The sequence below is a fragment of the Dufourea novaeangliae genome, unplaced genomic scaffold (genome assembly GCF_001272555.1).
Source record: "Dufourea novaeangliae isolate 0120121106 unplaced genomic scaffold, ASM127255v1 scaffold92, whole genome shotgun sequence".
NCBI classification, from domain to species: Eukaryota; Metazoa; Arthropoda; class Insecta; order Hymenoptera; family Halictidae; genus Dufourea; species Dufourea novaeangliae.
In genome coordinates this window covers 134,389-157,956 of record NW_015373967.1, presented here as the reverse complement: position 1 = coordinate 157,956, position 23,568 = coordinate 134,389, and the positions used below count along the sequence as shown (strand labels likewise).

At 48.2% G+C, this 23,568-nt stretch overlaps 2 protein-coding genes across 3 annotated transcripts in view; one reads left to right on the top strand and one right to left on the bottom strand.

Annotated features, from left to right (window-relative positions):
* Positions 1 to 23,568, top strand: part of LOC107186775 (protein Skeletor, isoforms B/C-like) — a 158,591-nt gene that overhangs the window by 30,033 nt on the left and 104,990 nt on the right. The gene's annotated exons all lie outside the window — the stretch shown is intronic.
* Positions 1 to 23,568, bottom strand: part of LOC107186774 (complexin) — a 197,213-nt gene that overhangs the window by 106,900 nt on the left and 66,745 nt on the right. For both annotated transcript variants that reach the window (XM_015574709.1, XM_015574710.1), the window contains exon 2: positions 20,842 to 20,948. In XM_015574709.1, coding sequence (XP_015430195.1) covers positions 20,842 to 20,896 — 55 coding nt within the window. In that variant the 5' untranslated portion in view covers positions 20,897 to 20,948. The remainder of the gene's footprint in view (positions 1 to 20,841; positions 20,949 to 23,568) is intronic.

Here is a 23,568-nt window from a genome sequence, read left to right as displayed (position 1 = left end):
GTGGCTTTTGTCGAGAAGATTATAGCACGAGCTATCCTCCTCCTACTCCTCCTCCTCACCCGCTCCCTGGATCTGGTCATATCCTGGCTGGCTGGAACAGCGTTTCTCAAACCGACGTTGCACTCGTAGAGCATCGACTAGTGGATACCGATATCCCTCGAGGAGGCCGATATACTCGATTGGAGAAGATACAGTGGCCTTTTGAGTCGGCTTCGGTGTTTTAGAGCCGAGGTACGCTAGAATGGGGAGAAATTTAGGGTATACCGAAGAATTTCCACCAACGGTGTGTATACTCGATAGAAAAGTCAAAGGGAAAAGGGACAGAAGACGGTGGCGGTCTGGTTTCAATTTCTGTTGATCGTCAGTCTCCATCCATCGTCAGGTAGCTCGCATCGACTAGGCCCCGCCCTTTCTGACGAATTGACAGTTTTTCCTGCCCTAGAATGTTCTAATCGAGGCGTATTGGAAGTTCAGTTAAGTTCCAAAACGATTCATTCGGTGACCAAGTATTTGGCCTTTGTCTCGAGCAGGTGCCCACCGTGTTGATGCTAGTTGCCTCGTTGGCTGACTGTTTCAGAACGGTCATAGAGCCATATACATGTCCCAGGAAAGTCCCGTATCAAATATCCGTGCTGTTTAGAAGTTTGGGAAACGGTACCGTACACGCTGACATCAGCAGCAACAGCAGGAGCACTCGAAATCTAACCGTTGCGTTAGTGTTGCCTAGCCTTTGACCGTGGAAAGCTCGTATCTCTGTGTTTTGACTTCCTCCAAAGCGGTCGGCTGGCTCTCTTGTTCTTCCCGTTCTCTTTCGTGGCTCGGGGCCAGTTGATATCTTAAATTGTCCAGTTTCAAATGGAGGATTCTTTATGTAGTAAATATGTAACCTCGTGGCGAAGATTATTTCGTTTCTGGCGATCCCGCCGTTAGATCACGAAGGTCTGCTTTCACTACAGGATACTAACGTGTTTCTCCACTTCAACGTCCTTCACGGTTAGGATCGAAGATGTATCTTCCGGTATCGAACGGCTGGACCGGATGCTGCATCGTCGAGGGAAAATTCCTGATGCAGCCTCTAAAGCGAGCCGGCCAACGATGCTATGTCACTGGAGAGGCAGGACCGATATCGGGTATTTAATAACGCGTCGGTACTCGAAAAATGCTTACACGGGACCGTCGCGCCCGGGAATTTCATGGGAATCGGTCCAGAGAAGTTGGTCGTCCCCGATACCGCAACGGAACCGCGATTTTCCAATAATCGTGGCTCGAATTCTATCGCGTAGGCGTGTATCGCTGGCATGAAATATCGTTTACGTAAGAACAGTCCGTGGATAGCGTTCGGCGACGTTTAATCATTTAGGATTAGAACCGCATCGATATTAATATAGCGGAAGATACACCGGAAAATCCAATAGTCAGCTGTAAATCTAACATGCTGGGTGTTAATACACATGTGGGACACTTTCGTAGAGTGGATTCTGTATACTCTATATAGTGTACTTATTGCATACGTGTATTCAGTAATTTACCTTTACACTTTAATCTGAATAAATTAATATTATTATTATTATTATTATATTCTATTCGAGAAGAGCGCGCTTTTCATGTAGAATAACACACCATGTTAGACATAGTTCACGCGTATTTTCGACAATTAATATCTTAGAAACGAAGCCTCGAACGCAATTTCGTCATTCTTAAAATTTAGAATCCACCCTGTGAGTGTCTCAGATTTTTATTAACCGACCGTATATTTTACGTTTCATCGATTTAATTATCCCAAGAATGTGCAGGTATAAAAGGGAGACACGGTAGTTATTCCGAGGAAATCGAAATTTCGCGGGTTCGAAGAGGAGTCTACGTTGACAGTGGACGTATATACATATACACATACGAAAGGACGTCGAGACTCGTTCTACCGGAAACACCCTGGTTCCCGGGGCCCACGGATGACGTAGCGCGTTCAACTTTGTAATTAACAGCGCTGCCGCGCTTTACGCCGCTGCGTTCCCCGTGGAAACGACGGAAACTCGTAATTCCAGACGCGGCCGGCCCTGTTTCCTGATTAACGGGTGAGCCAGCCGCGCGAATGTTTTCCGTCTGGCCTCGAAAATTGCAAAGATATCTACGGTCCGCGGTGTACTACCTACAATTTCCAGTGTTTCGCTCGTTCCTGTTTCGTCGGAGATTGGAGAATAGTATCGAGAGAAAGGCAGAGAGACATGGCAAGGAATCACGAAAAGAAAAACGGGCAGTAACGAAACACGACGACTAGGCTGAAGAGGGGTGGAAAAAGTTTCGCGAATAGAGCCCGAATTCACCCGGTCGCGATTCATAATACAGGGTAATAGAGGCGATGCGAGTTAGCCATTGTTTCAACGGAAAAGTTCCACAGCGAAACGTTGAAACATTCAGGGGAACGACTGACAAGTATCTCCCGCGAAGCGAAGTCGATTCGATGCATTAATAATGCAGGAAACGGCCGAAAGAAGGTCGGGGGTGGGGGCTCGTCGCGGAAAAATATTCGTCGGGCTACTTTGCGAAAAGCTCGTTTCGCCGGAATAAAATAATCAGGCCGTTGTTCCACGACGCCTCGTCTTTGGCATCCACCCCTGGAAAACTTTTCCGAAGGTAAGGTTTCTCCAGGGTCTCCCCGTCGTGGTTTACTCGAATGACCGAGCGGGAACAGTTTTAGTCGGAACACACGCAGTATTCTCGCCTGTGTACAAAATTGTAAAATAAGGGGGCAGGTACACGAAAAAGTTTCCGGTTGTCCGATTATAACACGGACAACACGATCGTCGGGTAGGTACCAAGTCTTCTCCGAGAATAAATCTGTCCACGGCGATGGAATCTCCGAGAACACTCAATTATACGCCGATCTCGAGCCCCGTCGTCGGTCGGACCCATCGAATCTCGTATTCGAGGGGGACGGATAAACCGAATGCAAATTCTCCCCCCTCGTTTCGATCTCTCCTTAATTCCGAATTCAACAGACTGTCGCGAAGTGTGTCCACGGAACTTGGAATTAACTTCTAACCTCTTGCGGACGGATAACGAGTGGACGGGGGGAATGTAAAATTGAAAAGAAAGTTTCCGTGTCCTTGGGTGGTTTGCGATTGCGGAGAGTCTTTCGATTAATTTCCCGTACTGTAAGGAACGCTCGAACGTGGACCACATGCTTTTGTACAAAGGACCGTTTTGATGCTTAAACACGTTGACTGGTATAGGGGAAAAGGCCGTATGTAGTCAGACACACTTTATTTCGTTTTTTAACACATTACCTACCGGTTGCTAATTACTTGGTACTATAGATCCAACGATCAACAGCCAATGAACTATTATTAAACAGTTCAATTATAGTAGCAAATTATATGTGTATTCGTGAAAAGTAGCGAAAATTCTACTAGAATAATGCAACAATTCCTTCCGCAATAAATAATCCAGTCACCTTTGGAATGTGCGTGTCTCCGTGTTTGGGTGACGTGGCAGTCAAAGTGTTAATATCATTATGGGAAGGGGGAGAGACCGGAAGGATTTTTAATGCTGTGGCACATTCGCAAGTCCCGGAAACCGCGACGAGACTCGATATCCCGCCGGGCATTAACGCCTGGTGTGCTCGTTAAAATCTCGTTAAGTGTTCGCGCGTCGCTTCGTCCGTCCACGTCCCGTCTTATGCTAATGTCTGTCCGCGAACCACCCCCGGAAAGAAACAATGCCATTCTTCGCGGAAAGGGGAGGGGTAGGGGGAGTACTTAAAACTCGCCCATTTTATTTCGATGACGTCGCGGAAAAGGAGTCGCGAGCGTCCGACGTGAAACGCTGGACGAGACCAACGGGGGCGGGGGTGAGAGGGTGGAGTAAACGGGGTACGCTGGAAGGTACTTCCGGTGAAACGAGCACCGTCGGGAGAGAGCTTTATTCCGGACAGATTAATTTATGCGAGAATTTTATTTCATATCGAGGAACCAATTAGAGACTCCGAGACGCGTCGGGGGGGGGGGGGGGGGGGGGGGGGGGGGGGGCTGGAAGAGAACGGAAATGGGTGGGTTTGTTCGGTAAATCCGTGGAAAACGGGAAACTTTCCGAACGGAGAACGCGTCAGGAATACGCTTTGTACCACAAAAGCTCGTTTGAAGTTACCTCGCATGATACCCCTTTTGTTGTCCTTCGTCTTGATTCGTACGAAAATATTAGTTTGTTATTCCGTATAATGATAATATTCATTCCACGTCGTTGATCTTCTTTTGCAGTGGGATATGCTGCAACGAACTAATTGTACGCAATTTCACAAACTATAGCAAAATATGGCAACTCTTTAGATTTAATTCCGCCTGTCGGCGGAATACTTTTTCGCGTACCGTGAACCCTATCGGGGTACTGTTTAAAATACAGAAGAGCGAATAAAGTCTTAAAAAACGTAAAACCGAAGCCGGGCGCTTATAGAATAGAAAATAGTGAAACGAGGTGATTCTATGGTGATTCAAGGAACCCGTTAAAAACGTATCTAAGCTCTAAAATAAAACTGGGTTTCATCCCCTGGTCTTAACGCGGCGTTCTTTCAGGCATATACGTACATACACGGAAGCCGACACTCCATTAGAATGCACCTGAAACTCTCGGGGCGCGGCGGGAATTTCATGCGTTTTAATTTTCCGGGCGGAAAAGGAGAGAATCCGCGGAATTAGTCGCCGGTAGTTCTAATTAGAGGCGGTGGTGGTAATGAGTTAAAAACGGACGCTAGGGTCTCGAGGAAGCGGAAGGGCTCGGAAAATAAGGGCGAGAAAACGGGACAACGGTGGGGTGGTGGTCGGCGACGGCGAGTCGTCGGCAAACGATAGTCTATTATGCCCGGCCGCCGGAAAGAATTACCATGTTGATGAATGGATTTCCATTTTCAAGTGAGGGGTCGACGCGACGGCACGTGAAAGTTCTCAAGAGCGAGCGACAGTTACAACAGCCATCCTTTTACGGTTCCTCGATGATCGCGAGAACGAACCGTATCGTCCGTCACTTTTCCGGAAGACTTGTCCTTCCAGTCGTCTAAAACATTGTACCTTGAACCGCAACTAATATCCAAACGGTGAACGATTTACGCGTTTCAATTAAGAAAGGTGAATTTTAGTAATGCTTCTGCAAGTGGAAGGATCGCTGGATGAAGATTTTGGCTTCCAAAGGGAAATACATGTATCCCATGATCTCGTATGTAACAAAGTCGTCTCATCGTTATCACCGTAAGAACAATTGAAAAACGAGCGATCGTATCATCCCTACATTATCCAGAACGAAACTGGAACGCGAAAGTATAGAAGTGCCACGAAGCCACGAAGAAAAAGAAGAGGAAGAAGAAGACATGGCAGGGTAAAAAAAGGGCAGTCTTCCGAGGCGAAGAGTCGAGAGATTACTTTCGAACGGGAATCATCGTCGGGATGATGGTGGTGGTGGTGGTAGTGGTAGTGGTGTCTGCGATTGTTCCTTGCGCGGAATAGACACGCGACTTCGAACAGCGCGAAGCAATTTGCGGGAAACGCGGCTGTTGAATGGTGCGCGATAGCTCCTCGAGTTCCCGGACGTTCTTCTTTCCCTCTTCCGTTTCCCAGCCAGTGTCGAGGGGGTGGATCCTTTGAGGGCCTTTTAATTCCGCGGCCAGAAATTCTATTCCATCCCCAGCGCACTACTCCCTCCCACGTTTTTCGATTCAAGCTTAATATAGCGTTATACCACAGACTAGATATGGAATAGATCTAACATCCAATATCATTCTTTGTCATATGCTGGGGGGCTCCAGAGCCTCCTTAACATTTCAGTATCAATACCCAATGTCTTCGATAAAGCATGAATTTTAGAACATATTACACAAAGTCCCATAAGATGTTAGGTCTATACCTTATCTCGTCTGTGGTCGTACACGCAAGCCGTTTTTTCCCGAGCGATGTCCGCGAAGACGAGAGGAATCGAATGCCGTGAATACTCATTTAACGTCGGGTACACGCCACCGCACGCTTTACCATTCACGGAGGATCCGAAGGATCGGGTCTCTGGATGCGGCGCGGTGGCGGAAGCATCCCCCTGGAATCCTTAATATAGTCCGTCGTGAACGGGAGGGGAAAGCCGGTCCAGGGGGTCGGCTGGGAGAGGGAGGAGAGAGGCGAGAATGGCACGCGAAAGGGATGATATCTCGCCACCGTGAAAATTACGTCCCCGAGCACGATATATACCCACCCGTCCTCGATCCCGAGGTAAATAGGCATCGGGAATGGAACGCCTCAACGGAGTTGGAGGGTGGGAGTGACGAAACGGACCTCCAACCCCAGTCGGGAAAGTATGCTTCCACGGATGCAATAAGGGCCGTCGGAACGAAGGGCGGCGCGTTTTATTGATTCCGAATACGGAATCGTGGTTTTCCGTGGAGGAACGCTTTCCCGTAGTCGAGGATGAGAACTCTGACCCCAGCTTTGATCACGATAACCGTTTGAATCCTACACACGAATAACTATTGTATGAGTACGAGAGGTCTACAGCCTCCTCTTATTGTAGACGCGTAGTCTTCAATATCAGTCCCACACTTGCGTTCATGAGATTTGTTTGCGTTTTGTTTTCTAGTGTCACGAATAACCACTGTACGGTATTAACATCGTCGAAAGGCACTAGCACAGCACGAGAATGTGTTCTGGCGTCCAATAGCTCGAAGCTGGTTCCGTACGTCTCCGAATTTCCCTGAAATCGGTGTTCTACTTCGAAGACAATGCCCGCCCCCCTCCCTTCCCATTAATCATGTCATTAGATTGGGATCCGAGCTGGTAATTCGGATTATGCATGCCCGAGGTGGCGGCGCCTCCGGTTCTAGTTCCCTGACCCGTGAACCGCGGAAAGGAAGTTCCGGTTCGCTCTGGCGCACAGCCTTTAGGTTACACACTCGAGCAATTCGCGGTATCGATCAAGAGACGACCTAACCTCTGTTTCTGGCGACCAAGTCCTCGAACGAGGATTCGGTACATGGTCGAGGTCCCGTGGCGGAAAATGCCCGCGCTAGAAACCGAGGACTGATCACTGCGAGAACGGACAATAGAGCGCCATGCATCGATCGCAGGGCGAACAATTACATTAACGCGGGAAATAATGGCACGCTTTCAAGCTGCGGGCGATTTTTGCTGGCTGTATAATGCACGTGGAAAATCGTCGTCCCGTGGTTTTACACTCGACGTTTCCCGGTCTTATTACGTTTCTACTTAGTGCTTTTCTTAACTACACTCTAACGGAATATCAATCTGCTTTCTCCCTGTGCACGTATCGCTTAATCGCCGTTCCATTTCGCCTTTCTTTCGTATTATAATTCACTTCTCTTGGAATTCCGTTTAACCCTCCCTCCTTTAACATTTGTTTCAGTACTTGAAATAAAGTTATCAAATGGTTCGGAGGCCTTACCCTTACGAGAGATCGTAAACGCGCGTTCGGGATACTGTTATACGTCCCTGTATGTATGTATATATCGGTTGGCTGAACTCCATATTTTATTACGGCGGACGGCGGAGGTCGCCCCCGCGGTCTCGCGACTGCAATTATATCCCCATGCAAATGATCGGGCCGAATTAGCAGCGACCGATTAATTAGCGTTCCCGTTGCCGGTAACGCCGCCGCCGTCGCATCTGCAGATCCTTGCCGATCGATCGACCATCGCCAGTCCCGGAGGGCCGAGAGAGGGGCAAAGATAGCTCGACAGAGATAGACAGATAGACAGATAGATAGACAGATAGAGAGAGAGAGAGAGAGACGGCCTGCTGTCACGCCGAGTGATTGCAGTTGCAGCAATTAGCATAATCGCGATGGAGACACGCTAGCATGCGGCCGAGAATAGCGAGAGTGAGATTGATAGATAGACGAGAACGATCGACATTTTCGTTTGCGTGCAGCCGCATCCTCGTTACGAAAGAGCCGCGAGACGTGATCATCGATCAGAGATCGTGCTAGACGGGACCAACGGGGAGGATTAGAACGGAAAAAGTCATCGCCACCCTGGGAACCTCTCCTTGTCAGTGCCGAGTAGCCTTCGAACATTCATCGAGGATTTATTGTACCTAGCTCGACGGTCCTGGTTTTCGTTTAACTGATAATTTTCTCCTATAAGCGTGATTTGTCATTTGATTATTCCATAAAACACGTTGTATTTAACGAGTCCGACAGCGAAATAGTTTCGACGGGTGGTAACGGGGTTTTATTGCCTTCCGCGGGAAACGGGAAACGGCAATTCCTCGTTCCTCCCTGGGATAAATGAAATAAAGGGAATTTGTCGTTGAGTGTTCGCTCCTGCGGGCCGTGCTGCAGAGAGCCGAATATCCGTGATCGTGAATAGAATATTCGATGTCGGTCCTACCCTTCCCCTCGTTTATAGCAGCACCGGGGCGAATACCGGGCGTTAATCATTTTTTAATTATGTTAATGCACCCATCGATGAACGATTCATATCAATTTGCGTTCCTCCGGCACCGGCTGTCGAAGATATCGATCGATCGAACCGTGGGGGGCGGGGAGGCGCGTTGAATTTCATTGGAAATAATCGTAACACCGCCCTCCAAGCGCTGGGAGTAATTACGAATGCGGGACCGAGCCAGCAGTCGTTTTGCATGCTTCCAGGAGGCCAACTTCATGCTCGTTGAATTTCCGTGATTGTTCTCTTTAATTCCTTGGTAAAATCCTTCTTTTTCTTCTTTATTGTGTTGCCGGAATATACAAGAAAAAAAAGAAGAAAAAAATCTGGTTTTACCCCCGTTCGATCGAACTAATCAAATGCATCTCGTGAAATCCGCCCCGCGGATTTCCAATCAATCGCGTAACTCGCTCCACCGGAAACTACATATTCGTTAAATACCGGCGGTGAACTGGATTCCCCTTCGCCCTTGTATTTCCGCGTACGGGCTCCGATGAAACTCTGGAACTTTGTTTACACGACAGGAATTCTGCGGCGTTGATGTATCGGTATCGAGTACGTCGGCCGCGAATAATCGTGGAACTACAACAATTAGCATAATTACGAGGTACGTACGCACGCGTGCGCTCTGCCCCTAGACGATCCCCATGGATCATGGCGTGCACTAGAGATCGCAAACGAGTATCTTGTCGTCGATCGATTTTATCCCACCGCGGAATTGAAAGTGTACGCGTGAAGGGGAAAAATAATTACACGGTGGATTCGAACGACGCTTGTCGAATTGGAATCCGCGTGGGTGACCATTAACGGGATTAACGCGGGCCGAGTCGATGATCCTGATTTGTCGGCCTCCACACGCGGTGGAAAACCCCGTGTGTAATAGGTTTTTCATCGTTCCACGGGGCTCGACGGATATTCGACGGGAATCATTTCATCGGTGGCGCGAACCCCCACCCTATTGACCCTTTTCGAGGTACACCCAATTGTCGATAATTGAACGGAATTGTTAACGAGTGATACGAAGATTCCGAGAGGACTCGTGCATCGTAAAAGACCAACTTGCGTATTTCCGGCCTAATAGCGGCGGAAGTGTTCGATGCAGCTCGCTTGGCGAAACGAGGAAGATAGAAAGTGCAGCTGCAGAAAATTTTCCCCGTGAAAACGGAAAAATGGTACCGTTACTTCGTTCACGGTGTCCGGTATTGATCGGAACCGGACCCACCGTTCTCTATAGAATGGAGGCAACCATCCGATCCACGGAAATCTCGATTCCCCGAGGGACGAAACGGGCAAAAGCTCGAAACTGCTAGCCCGGAGCTTTCCGACTTCCTGAAGAGTCTCTCATCTTCGATGTCTCTCCGCGAAGCTCGTTTTCATTTCAACTTCATCCCGTGCTAGGGCGTGCCCGAATCCCTCCCTGGTTCAATAGTGTGCGGATTTCGAAACGTATTCTTTAGATATCGAGGGAATCCTGCACCTAGAGCCTGAAAGAGTGCTGCTCTCCTAGAAATGTAGGTGGCCCCTCCAGGACTTTTGCAAAATCGAAAGACACGACGCGAAAAAACCGCAACCACCGATGAAAACATTTCGAGGTCAGGTGGAAAGGACGATCCCTGGTTTTGCAGGGGACAATGCCAAGAGAAAGGGTTCACCAAGGTGAGAACGGTCAAGTTCCACTATCTGCTTGAAATATAACCTCGGAGATATCCGTTTTAGGACAACAGAGCGGAGCCATGCATTCGTCGATGCCTCGATCGGATTTTCAGCGATTTTCGAGCGACGTGACGCGTCTATACCCTTCTGCCTTGATACTAGGGGAAACAGGAAGTCGCAGAAACTGGACTTTCAATTTATTTTTCTGGTCGGAGCCATAGGTGTACAGAATGGTTTTTTTTATACTGCGGGCGAAACACAAGTTTCCATTTGTTGGACGTCACGCGTATAGTAAGGACAGGATGTCAGCGACTGGCATCGTCTCGAGGTAAAGGTGTATAAAGGTTTCCCTGTGGGCAGGAACGAACGAACGAGAGAAAAATCAATCGTGGTTAATAGGTGGCGTCGACCGATCGAGAATTGGTTCGCGGAAACGTTGCGGCGTTCCGATGCTGGGAATCGGGCCATGTGGATTGTCCGCGAAATGCCCCCCGATGGTCGATGGTAAGCGCGGTTGCTAACTGTTTCCCGAAACTATCGACAGAACTTTCGAGCGTAGAAAGACGGGAGGATTTAATTAAATATCGTGAAACACAGCCCCAGCCGTATAATGAATGCAGCCGCGAAGCACGAGTTTTACCGAAACATCGTGTCGGCCGCCGGTTCTCTGTACATCGTTGTAAAAAGGAATTTTTACCAGTAAAAATATTTAAAAGAAATACGAAAAATAAAAATAATAAGTAGATACTTTCCTAGTCACTACTAAACAGTTTATCTTCACTTTGCATATCATAATCACACTCGGATAAATCAAGATTTGACATTGTACATTTCGTTGTTTAAAACACTTGTCTCAAAAAACAGAAAATGTAATTCTTTTCAAAAACAGTGGACTTAATACACTCTAGATATTGTGTTCCCCGGCTAAAAACCGTCTGCACTAATCCAACAATTCCTTGCAGCTCTTTCGAGCCGTGTGACCGATCGCCCGTAGAGAACCGTCGACGAATTTTATAAATGAACCTCGTTTCGTTTTATTCTCCGCTTCCTCCGTTCCCCGCGACAGCAATATCCGCGGCCGGCCGGCCCGTGTCGACGTTTCGCCGAAATTAAAGTCGCAAGACGAACGAGCGAAAAGCTAGAATTCACGAAACCACCGATCCCCCCCCCCCCCCGATAGTTGAGCGTAAACGAATGTTCCTCCTGAGTTCTGTTTCAGTAAAAAATAACCAGTTTCCCCGTGGTTCTGGCTTGCCTTTGACAGAAAAACAGGGAAAAATCGTAGCTAATAATTATCGAAATACGCACGTGACAAGAAGGATATATAGAGAGAGAGAGAGAGAGAGAGAGAGGGAGAGAGAGAGAGAGAGTAGTCCAATTAATTCGAGCTGAATTATCGACGCGAAGACACCGGCCACCATCCCTCTGTACACCATTAATTAATAATCTCCCCGCGTGCGTCGATTTCAGATCACTGCTTGAATCCAGGTCGTCAATTTGTAGCGGCCTATAAATTCCACCGATTACGATCGTAAACCCCCTCTGAGTGGGTGGGGAAACTTGATCCCGTTTTCATTTTCTGGCGGGTACACGTTACCGTAGTCGCCGATTTTGACAGTCGAATTCGCACTGGCTCGGGTCAATCGTTCTATGTCGATCTTCCATCGACGATGCATATATAATTTTGCACCGTCGAAATATTGCAATAACAGTTAATTGATCGGGGTAACAGTGTTGTATTTTATCGCTTCATTTTTACCGTTCTGGTCGTTTGTTTTATAGGTCGTCGTCGAAACGTGTATAGTAGATATAATCATTCTTTTCCCTAGACCGTATTTTTTTTCAGTCATTCTTGATCGAACCTCATTATCGTCTGGTTTACCCGAAATTTCTCACGGGAGCAACGTGAAGTGTGCGGACGCTTAGTAAACACCTTCGTCGCTGGAAAACACGCGAAACCGCCGAGATATTGCATATATCTGGCTCTCAGAGCTTACGACGGCGCTCGGTTGCTTATTTTTAGCTCGTGCACCGCCTTACAACCAACCTGCAGCGCATCCCTGCCTGGCTGACGCCTCTGTAGCACGATCGATATGTATGTACGCTGTGCGCGTTCAACCGCAAAAACTCGGCCTCGAAATATCGGTGGTCGGCTTTTTAGGCCGTCACCCAGCGTTTTCCTCCCTCTACCAATCGACGTGTTCGTGTATCGGTGAGGCTTACCGCGAGACAAGTACGTGCACCGCGTTCGACGACAACGAGCGAAAGGAACACACGATTAGCGGTTCCAGGACGAGAAAGCAGAGGAAAAGATTCGCTGACATGGCCCCCGATAAATATTCAGGATGTCTGTGAAATATTCGCGCAATTGGGAAGCGTTTGACTTTATGCAAGAAAATAAATCTACTGGTTATCGTCTGGATCCACCGACTGAACCGAAAGCGAAAAAGTTTTCACCAACTGGAAGCTTGCTCTCGTTGATCGAAGAATTAAGAAGTTGCAGCGATAACAAGCGAGCGTCTAATTGCCAGGCAAGCGGTTGAACAACCGGAGTGTGCCGGGGATTCACTTCTGCGATGGGAGAGAGGGGTGGGCTTGTAATTGAAGCGAATCCCGTCTAATTAGCCGGGGCGGAACGACGAACGGCGGAAAGAAGGGACTGCGAGGCTCTTCTCGAAGATCCGCGGGAATTCTCGGGGCGACGAGGAACCACGCGAATGGAGTATCCGCGTGATTAATTCAGAAGTCTCAAGCGTTCGCGGGACAAAGCGACGCGCGACGTGGGGTTGGTGGGGAGGGGACACAAAAGCTGCGCTTTTGTTCTTATTTAACGTGGCACGGTTCCTGAGATAAGGGTCACGAGTCGCACAATGCGCAAGGGCCTCCGGAATTATTTCACCTCCGCGGCTCAGGACCCAGTCACTCTGTTCCTTTTCCCTCTCTGGCGATTCCAGCGAGAAACGACGTTTTCTCGCGCGTAGAGGAAAGATCGTTCCCTGTTTTTCGAACGTTTCTCCCGCGAACGAGATCGTCTACGGCTCCTGGTTCTTACGGGAACACCGACCCGGGAAGCTTCAAAAACGACCATCACTGCTTCACACGTTGACTGCCACAGTGAAAATGGCCGTATGTAGTCAGACACGCTTTAAATTATAAATCGTCGAAAATATATGCGTTTAGTTAATAGAGGTTGTTTATCTTGGTTGAAATTATTTTGCGATTATATTTTACGCGAAAATTTTGCAACGATATGTAAATAATCACTCGAAAGTCAGGCGTTGTGATGATATTAAATATTCACTGTGTCGAGATGTTTACATAGATTCGACAAGAATGGTAAAACAAAGTTATAATTTCTAAAGCGAACGTGTAAACGATGGGACAAGCGGTCGAAAGTCGACCTCGGTTAAACCGCGGCCACCATTTGTTTTATATTTGCCCGATGATTCATACCGTGGCCGTCGAGCAACGTTTAATTATTCCGGCCCGTTTTGCGCACCGGCCACCGCGCGCGTCGCTTAATTCGATAAACCCCGCGCCGCGGATCGTTCGCGGCCGGAGTCACGGGCCGCCTCGGAACACATCGGTGAGCCTCTCGAAACTAATTTTCAAATTAGCCTCTACTTCCCCATCCCGTGCCTCGAAGGTGGGGTGAAATCGTTTTTATTGGAGTAATTGACCCGAGGAGAAGTGGTGGAGTAACTATAAAGAAGAGAAAAAAAAGTAGGCGAGCCTAAGGCAGGGGCGGCCATCTCTGACCGGGGGTGGTTAACGGCGAAACGGGAAGTTAATTTGGTTACCCACTTCGCGAGGGAGAAACCGCTTATCGACGGGTGGCTCCTTCGGAACACCCTGTCCCGTCTCCAAGCGAAACGCTTTAGCAATTTTCTACTTTGCTAGTATCTCTCCGAGACTTCGAGTTTTGTCTCTGTATGATCTGACATTATTTTTTTAACGGCCATCGTCCATGTTTAGAGGGTGATAACAGCCCCCATAGATGAGGAATGAGAACATATTTTTCAGAATAACTCGTAGTTCGAATACCAGTACAATCGCGAATTCTGGAAATGAAAAAGTAAGCAAACAGTATGGAGTAAAATTTCTCGAAGTAGAATCAGATTCGAGGTCCATTTAAACACGATTACTGAGACTGTATCTATCTAGAATAGTACGATAAGCACTCCAGTTGCTCCAATATTCGAGATCGACACCGCGATTTCGCGTCCACGAATATCGAGGCAAGAGGGGCTTAGGCGTTTAGCCGTCCGCCTGGTTCATCGATACCGCCGCGTGACAAACAATCGTCCCAATTAATTATGCGCCTCGTGATTTATTTGAGGGCCGGTCCAGGCATTTCAACGAGCCGTGACGGCACGCAGCTGTCTACCCTGCCGCTGACACGAATGGACTTCGGAAAACAATGTACGACGCGCCGGCCCACTCGCGTGTCCCATTCACCCGTGGACCCGTCACGGAAAACCGTCGACGACGATACTCGATTCGGGACGGATCGGCCGATTGGCTGGGTTAAAAATCGTGTCGACAATTTCCAGTGCCGGTTCATCGACGGGAACATCCATCGCATCGCGATTAATCGGTTGGAATATCGAACGAGAGCGTGGGCTTCGAGAAGTCGGTGATTCGACAAGATCCATCCTACGAATTATACTGGGTGTTTCCAAAATGGTGGTACAACCCTGGAAGAAGTGAGTCTACATGAGAAAATAAACTAACATTCAAACTCCTGAAGCAAGAAGAGTCCTTGCCTACCTTTGTTTTCTGTACAAAGTCATCCATGGGCATACTAACAATTATTTCACCTACTCGACAAACTGTGGTAAAGCACTGCTGTCGAATCGGTTGAACAGCTTGGCGAATCGATCGCTGTCGACGTCCAACTATATGATTCAGAGCCGAATGGGATAAGTCGTGGGGAAAGTTTGTTCCCGGTCAGAGGTGTCCTTTGTCTATGTCCCCGTGTCTTTTGTTCCTCTACCGAGTGGGCCAGGAGAAAAAAAGGAGGAGGAAGAGGAGACAGGCTGATTCGCTGGTCGCATCGTAAATAGAGCTCAACGCCGGTGGAGTTCATTTAAATTGCACGAGGATCATTCTGTCCGGTTCGCCGCGAACCACGGGGCCACGTCCGCCGACCAGTATCGCAGCAACTATACGGCGCCCGACCAATTCCCGACCGCAGCCCTGGAACCCGCCATAGTTCAGGTTTCGGTCCGACTAGGGACTGAACGGCTGCCAGATCCTGGCCCAGGCGAGATAATTGCCGCAACGACGCCACCCTCCGGTGGCTGGCCTATCGGAATCGGGTCGACCGATCGATTCGTTTATACGTCGTTGATTGGTTTCCCGCCTTGGTCGGGACTAGCTGGCCAATCTTCCTCCTGCAGAACTTTCGAAATTTCCGTAGAAAGTGTATAACAGCTGGTACAGAAGATTTTTGACAAATTTTGCCGTACCGGTAATACCCCGAAGTAGCATTCAGACGTATAAAGGAAGTAAGCATACAGTTTCTCACAAGTATGTTCCGTATCGTCTTAACTGGATGTAAGGCGTTCCGGATTTTCTGGTCGAAAGATGGTCCAGAAAAATCTGGACCAGGGGAATTTTCGAGAAAACGTCTCCTGTGCACATTCTTTGGTCGTTGAAATCGTTAACGTTAGGATTATGTCGTGAAAAGAAGTTGACAGTGTGTGTGTGTGTGTGTGTGTGTGTGTGTGTTCAGCTTGGACGAAACTTCGAGGTTGTTGCTTCAATCCCCCCAGCCACAAATCCTTTGAGCTCCATTAGCGACTTCACGCGACCTGACCAAACTTCATCGAGCACGCGTGCACGTCCGCTTATGTTTTCGCTACGTGTGCGCGGTGAAGGTATTTTTAAAAGAAGAGGATAGAAACTTCGAAAGTGCACAGTACTCGTCCCAAAGCTTCTCTACTTTACTCGTATCTGTAGACATTTATCGTGGTGGACTGGTGGTATTCGATCATCTCGTTTGCATGTAGGAGATTCTGCTTCACCAGTCCACGTATTTCCTTGTTCAAGATAAATTTTTATAATTAGGCCACACACCACTTTTTATGTTTTCTAAATTTCTATATTTTTACCATGGATGTTTCTCTACCCCTATCCACGCATTCGCGAGGAATTTAACGACAGGAAAGGACCGCCCCCGAAATCGCCGTTCACCCCCGCGGGTGCGCGACCCCGGTCGGACGACATTAACGCTGGCGAATAGACCATCAATAATGACGCAACCATGCATCCCCGCGCACTCGTTTCGCGGAATCGAAACAATGTCGCGACATTTGCATACCATTTGCGTGATTTATAACGCGCGAGATAATTATCTTCGTATCCAACCGCCGTAAATATCGCGGTTCCGAGGCCGTCACCTCCATCCCACCCCCGTCATCCTCCCTCTCTTGCGCTGTTACCATAACCGTCCCGTTATTTATTTACAATAACTCCACGAACAAACGTTCGTCGCATTAATTCTCCTTTATCCCGAATTGGCCCGTGGGCCCATTTCGTCCCCCATCCAGTACCCCTGTTTCCATCCTCGGTCCTGTGTCGTGAAAACACGCGTTCCAGTTTCGCGCGACCGCAACCGTAATTTCCGGCCGATTTATCACTTATTTTTCCCCGCCCAAAACGCGGCCCGTACGCTTTAAACCGGGCATAAATTTAGGGTATACCGACCCGTTCGTCGCGCTGAACGACGATCGAATGGAATACTCGTAACCGTTTTCAATTTCTAACCGGTGATGGACGAAGAAGCACGACGTCAAAGTGGGAACTCACCTATGTATACATACGTTAGCTAAAGACAAAGACCAGAATGATTCTAGTGGAGAAGTACCATAGATCGATTCGCAGGAATTCGATTAATTATCGGATGGCCAAGGGAAAACCTACAGCGCCCGAATGCTTTAGGAGTTGAGGGATAAAGGGTAAACGGGGATTAGTTTAGGGTTATGCAACTCGGTTAGTAAAATATCCGTTGTTTCAACATCGCGTAGCGTACTGTTTGCCCGGAAAGTCCTCCACCCACTTCGGATTCCTGCTTCCTCCTGCTTGGTTCTCTATCCCTCAACCGCCTCTGCCTTTCTGTCGTCGAGGGCATCGCACGCTTCGACAATTTTCTTTCGGTCACCACCCGCACTCGGTCCCTTTTGTTTTCACGAACCACTCGCCGCGGACCCCGCAGTCCACAGAGTCGCCGACAAAGGACAGCATCGAAAGCTTTACCGGGAGATCGGGATAGATAACAACGGTGTGGTCCAGAGTAGGAAGACGAGGAATGGGAGAGACAGAGATAAAGAAAGGGAGGGAACACGAATCCAGGTCAGCCCGAACTAATTGCCATTCGATTCGTCCACTCTTCGGAAGCTCCCAGGCGAAACTTTCGCTCACACCGCATCCCCCGCTAAAACACCGTCCGCACGCACCCTCGAACAAACCGCTGGTTTCCGGCTCTCCAAACTTCCGACTTCTCCTCTCTGTCTATTCGTCCCACGATTTACATCCCAACGGACAAACTGTGATAATTGCTCGGGGAAACAATTACTAGGGCTCTGGTTTCCGAAGAAACCAGCCAGATGATCTTCGACTCGATCGATACAAATTTCGATGCTGTACATTAAATCGTCAATTACTAGGGCTCTGGTTTCCGAAGAAACCAGCCAGATGATCTTCGACTCGATCGATACAAAAACTGTACATTAAATCCTCGATAAGTATTCGGAGTATCCTCGGCGCTAAACACTTAATATTTCATAAATTAATGGTCCTATGCGGCTGAAACAAGTATCATTGGCTTTATAATTCCAAGATCCAGGGACTTCTTGACCGTCGTAATCGACAGGCTTCAGATAACGTGAACAGTTTTTATAGCTTTGCCCTGACATACTATTTAATAGACAGTCTTTGTCGTTGCACTTATCGTGGGAGTTCAGTCGTTGTCCTCCTCACATTCCAAAGGATCATCATTCCAAGAAGACAGAAACGAAGTTCCAGGCCCCAGTCAGCTGCTGACCACTCGGACAAATCACGCGAATTCCCGATCGACGGGACGACAAATCTGGCGCCCGAAGCAAGAACGTGTGAAAAATCACGGTCCATTTCAATGTTACATCGGGATCGTGACAGAGGATTCTAGAACTTCTGCTCGAGATCAGAACGTGGAGAACGATCAAGTTCTAAGCCAAGGACGATTTCCCTGGTCAATGTACATAATGGAGGACATCGGGAGAACGAACGAGCACGACGAACACGCGGAAGAATTGTGTTGGTCGTCGAAGAATGAGGGGTTGGGTGACCTGTTCCTCTTGCACGACGATGGGGGAAGAGGATGGATTGATTGTGTCCAAGTGAGTTAAGGCTCGCCCGAAGAAAGATTCGAGGTCGAGGACGCTCTACCCAGGGCTTGACGAAGGTCCCCGTTTCCCATTACGGATTCCCCGCGATACGGTCCGTTCCCGTGCTCTCTCGTAGCTGTTCGCGGGGGAAGAAGAGTGGGGATGGGAGGGCTGAAACTTTCCCTTAATGACAGAAGTTTTATTGCGGGCCATCGTTCAAGCTGCCAGCGAGCCGATGATCTAACTGGCCAACTTGTAATCGTAACTTGAATAACAATGATTAACCGTCCCCAGGATAAGACGAGGAGAGAGATCTACTGTTTCTCTATATAGGAGAGTCGAAACAGTTTTCGATTGTTGTACGAGATACGTGTAAAAGTACCAAGGGACAAAACGATCTACAAATCCTTGTCGCGAGCGTACGCACTCCCGTCGAGTAATAAGAGGTCGTGTAGATTCGTCAGTGAGCTAGTGGATGAGTGAACCAGTCCGCGATTAACTGCAGGTTGATTCGATTACGCCCGATTTGGTTTCGCCGACAATTCGATTCGCGGCCGGCTCGCGAGCAATTATCAGTCAAGAGAGAGAGAGAGAGAGAGAGAGAGAGAGAGAGAGACCCTGGTCCGCGAAGTTATAACGTTTTGGAGGGTGATACAAAAAAAAGGTTTGTGACTTCTGGAAGATAGTGTTCGTGAAATGATGAAAAAAATGCTTAATAAGCATGAATCGAAGGATTAATATTTTTAAAAGTGTAAACAATTTTTGTTTTTTAACGAAGCTCTGTGTCGCGGGAACTATTCGATCGGGATTAAGGGATATTCTACTCTTCTTTATTTTTCCATGGTTTTTATTTTCTTTCGTTACGATGCCGCCCAGCATCGAGCGATACGCTGCTTCGTCATTTGGACTAATGCTTTCTTCCTTCCTGGCTCGCCCCCGAGGCAAGCGATCAATCTAAATTCGCGGGGAAAATTACCAACCGAAAGACTGACGTTCTATCCACCGTCCCTACCCTCCGAGGAAATATATTAAGACACGGTGAAACGGTGCTTTTTCTCCCCCCGAGCGACGATGAAACCGCGCTTTCACGTGCCCCACCGCCCCATTAATTCGGCCCGGCTGCGTAACGAGCCAAACATCGATAGTCTCTTGCGTGGCTCGGATGATTGCAGTTTCATTGTTCGTGGAATCGGTAATGCAAGTTTTATCGATCGTATAGAAACTTCGTGATACACAGATATTCTATGCTTCGTAGATTTATCATTCAGACTCGCGGAATTTATCGTTGTTTCCCATTTTTATTCGGCATGATCGTGATACGATCGACGAACAAATGGACAAATAAAGTCGAGTTTAAAGACCCGTTCCAATAGAGGATCGAGTCCTGAGATTCAAGAGAGCAATAGTTTCGTGAAACGAACGCGAAAAGGTCCCCATTCGCGAATGGTACACCTCCAGGAAGAATAAGATGATTCGGCGTGACTCACGCGGTCGAATCGAGTCCTGGTAATCGAAATACCTCCGACTGTCGGTCACAGCATTCCATTCCCTATTCGATTGCTCCCCACCGATGGGGAATATCCCGGGGAATTAGACTCCGTCCGATAGTCGAGTTTCCCAGCGAAACAAACTTTTCGGAGGAGGATAACGATAAAAGGAGAAACTGGCTCGTCCCTCGAAGCTATTCGTCCCTGTGGCAATTATTCTTTGCCGAATGAAGCACGAGATGGCGAATTTCCTTCTCGACCTATTCCCCCGTTCGATTCGTCCACGGGACGTGACCCGTCCCGAATTTCTTTTGTGCTCGTTTTGACGTCGAATCTACAGATCGATGTGTCACCGAACTGGCGCGATCCAAATGTTCACAGTACGGTGAACGAGAATCGAACCCAGCACCTCCGATTTACCAGATAAATAACTTTACACTTCGATAAGTTTGACTTATATTCATAGTAATTTTTAAAGGTACGTAACTTCATCTTATCACCTTAGAGAACTCTGTTAAAATCGAAGTCGAACGACGTAATGTTATTCTACATTTTCGTCTTATTTTTCCCTGTAGAATTACAACTGCTCGAGTTATACCTCCATTTCAAAAATAACCCTGCATACACACGTGTCTGACCATTCCAGGCCATTTCTACTTATATCCCTTTCCCTTTCTTCCAATCATCTCGATAGGTCTCTTAGAATTTCACGGTCGACGTTACACCTTAAATTACGTTAATCTAACAGAGTCGGATTCGGTAGTAAACGCGCAAGAGGCCACTCGCAAACGTATTCGTCGAAAGCGAACCAACCGTTTGCCTGTTTCCCAGAGCGTGTCGTTCGATCAAAGACGGATCCGGATCATCGTCGGTTCTCATTGCGAATCCCGTACACGAGGACACTCACCTTTAACCGCGTTCAGCTTGTTCCCGACCATCTGCTTCGCCACGAACGCTGCCATCTCGGTGCCGGCTGTTCAACGCACTGGGGTGTGGACCGAAACCTCTGTGAATCTGTAACCAATTACGTATCCTCTTGATATCGATCCCAAAAAGCCAAAGAGAACGTACGATAAATTTTTGATGAGTGTTCGAAGACTGCTCGGCACTGAACATTAAATATTTCATAAACTAATGCTCGTATGCGACTGAAACAAATATCATGGGCTTCAGAATTCCAGATTCTATCACTGTGCTAAACATGTGCCTTCGAACACTCATTGAGGATATACGGTACATTATATCTACGTGGACAAAGTGTGAAAAGTTCGTTGCATAAATTTGCTTCTTCGGGGAGCAGCCTACAGTCCAATAGAGTCGCGCACGGGTTTTTATACGGTCCCCGTAAATCTCTTCGACCCGGAGAAATAACCGTTTCGGGTAATAACGTTATACGGTTTTCAGCCCGTAAATTCCCTTTTATGACGCCATGAAAGGTAATACCGCGTTCGATCTGATTCGAAGTTATCCGAAGTGGCCTTCCCCCATCTCTCTGACCCGTATACGACAGCTCGAAACGCTTTCTCCGGTGCGGTGCGTATCCACGCCGGAGAATCCCAGTAGCTGTGAGGGTTTATTTAGATCGAAACGAACTGAAATTTTTCGCGAAGAGAATCGGCTTGTGCGATAAAACGATTCCGTGCAAGAACGTCGAGAATCTTTCTACCGGTGAGAGAGCCAGCGGAGTCGCGACGCTTGAAGAGTAGAGGATCTTCCTCAAAGGATCGGAAACCGCAAACAGGGGTGGGGAAAGACGGTAACGGGATTCTCGAATGATTCTTAGGCAACAGCCTGGAAGGACGAGGAACCGAACGGATCCGATTATCATGAGAATAAACATCCTGACTATACAATTGTTTCAGAGTATAATATAGATTAGTTTTTGAACAAGAACCAAAAATCCTTGAGGGAGGCGGGTGAAATTTGAGCCCCTTATTCTATCATATATGAAACTCTACACTTCAGATTCTGCTCGCTCTGTTCACTCTGTACGGGGTCCAACCACGCACCAACGAAGAAAATTCTCTAAACGCCTACAGTTGACTAGTAATGCCTCTGCTTAATTCTGGAGAATCGCGTGGTCTCAACGGTAGCGGAAAAGGTGATTAAGCAATTTTCTTTGTCACGCTCCGTCTCGGTTTTCCTCGAACGCGTCGGGTAAACACGTCCCCTTCGGCGAAAGGAGACGTTGCAGCCGAACACCAAGAGGTTGGGGGGTTGGGTCTATTGGATTAACATTAACACGAATTTCGCGGCGCGATAGCGGGTGGGCGAATTCTAATTAAATCTCGCCCCCGTCCGCATTACACGGCCCGTCGTCGTACGTACGTACGCGGCTGGCAACTCCGAGGGAGGAATTTCATTACCTCGGTCACGATGCGTTAATATGTTCTCTCTGTAGAGCATGCAACGTAAGGAAGAAACGAGGTGGGGGAAATGGGATTGTCGGACGAACGGAACGAAGAGGAACGAGTCTCTTCGTGCAATATCCTTGAGGCTTTTCCTATAAACATTCCAAAAACGGGAACGTTTTGCTTGGCTAACGTTGTAACCCATTTGCGAACGCGTACGGTACACACGGACAAACATCCTATAAAGGCCACAGAGGTTTCCCCTGTGGAGCAGAGAAGCTTCGATTCGTCGAAGAAACCGAAGAAACCTCTTCATTGGTTTCCACAAGGGTAAAGTCGCTTCTGTGGCCTGTACGCTTGGTCCATCAGCGTCGCTTATCTGGCGTCTAGCGCAGAAACGTCTGTGGGAGAGTGGCTTGTAGCCAGCCGAAGACTGGGAGCATGAAAGGATCGATGGAGAAATGGGAGAGAGAACAGAGTATAGTCGTGGGGTAGGGTGGATGGCGGTGGTTCGGGGTAGAAGGGAGGAAAGAGAGGAGACGCGACGACTGGGCGAGAAGACGACGCCGATAAACCGGCGGTAAACCGGCGTCGAGACGTCTCGGCGCCGCGCCGTTGCTCTCCTCTATCCTGCGTCTCGTGTCCCGTGATTTTCCAACAACACGACGACAACTTTATCCCGGCGACAATGGACAAAATGAGGCTCGCTTCCCCGTGATATTACGTGTTTTTCCATCCACTGAGAGGGAATCCACCTCCGCGGGACGGTAACACGCCTGGGGAGCTTTTCGATCGAAGCTCTAATCCCACCGTGCTTAAACGCGTTCCCTTGATTATGCATATGGAACAGAGAAGCTTGTTTATCCCCGCACGCCCTCACGGTTTCCTTTCGTATTGTCGTGCGATCGAGTCCTCGGTTCCATCCTTAACAATTTTTCGTCTTTTCAACGAAATCAGTCTTTTACAACGCTATCGTGTCGGCTGATTTCGTTCGACTTTGTCAAAACTTTTAATATTAATTTTGGATCGGTAGCTAAAATTTTCACCACAATTTCCCGTCTGTTTTGACGTGGAATGGCTCGGACATGAGTTACACTAGATTGGATCTCGACGTGGAAAACCGAACGGTATCGAGTTGCGGACGGCAAAGTCCTCTACGACGCTCGTCTACGAGTAAAGAAATCGCGTCCGTGCTCCACGGAAATTCTATCCCTCGAGTAAAACGAGCCTGACCCGTCAATGCTGAGAAATCGACGGGGAAAACAAAGCTTAAAGGCCCTGCG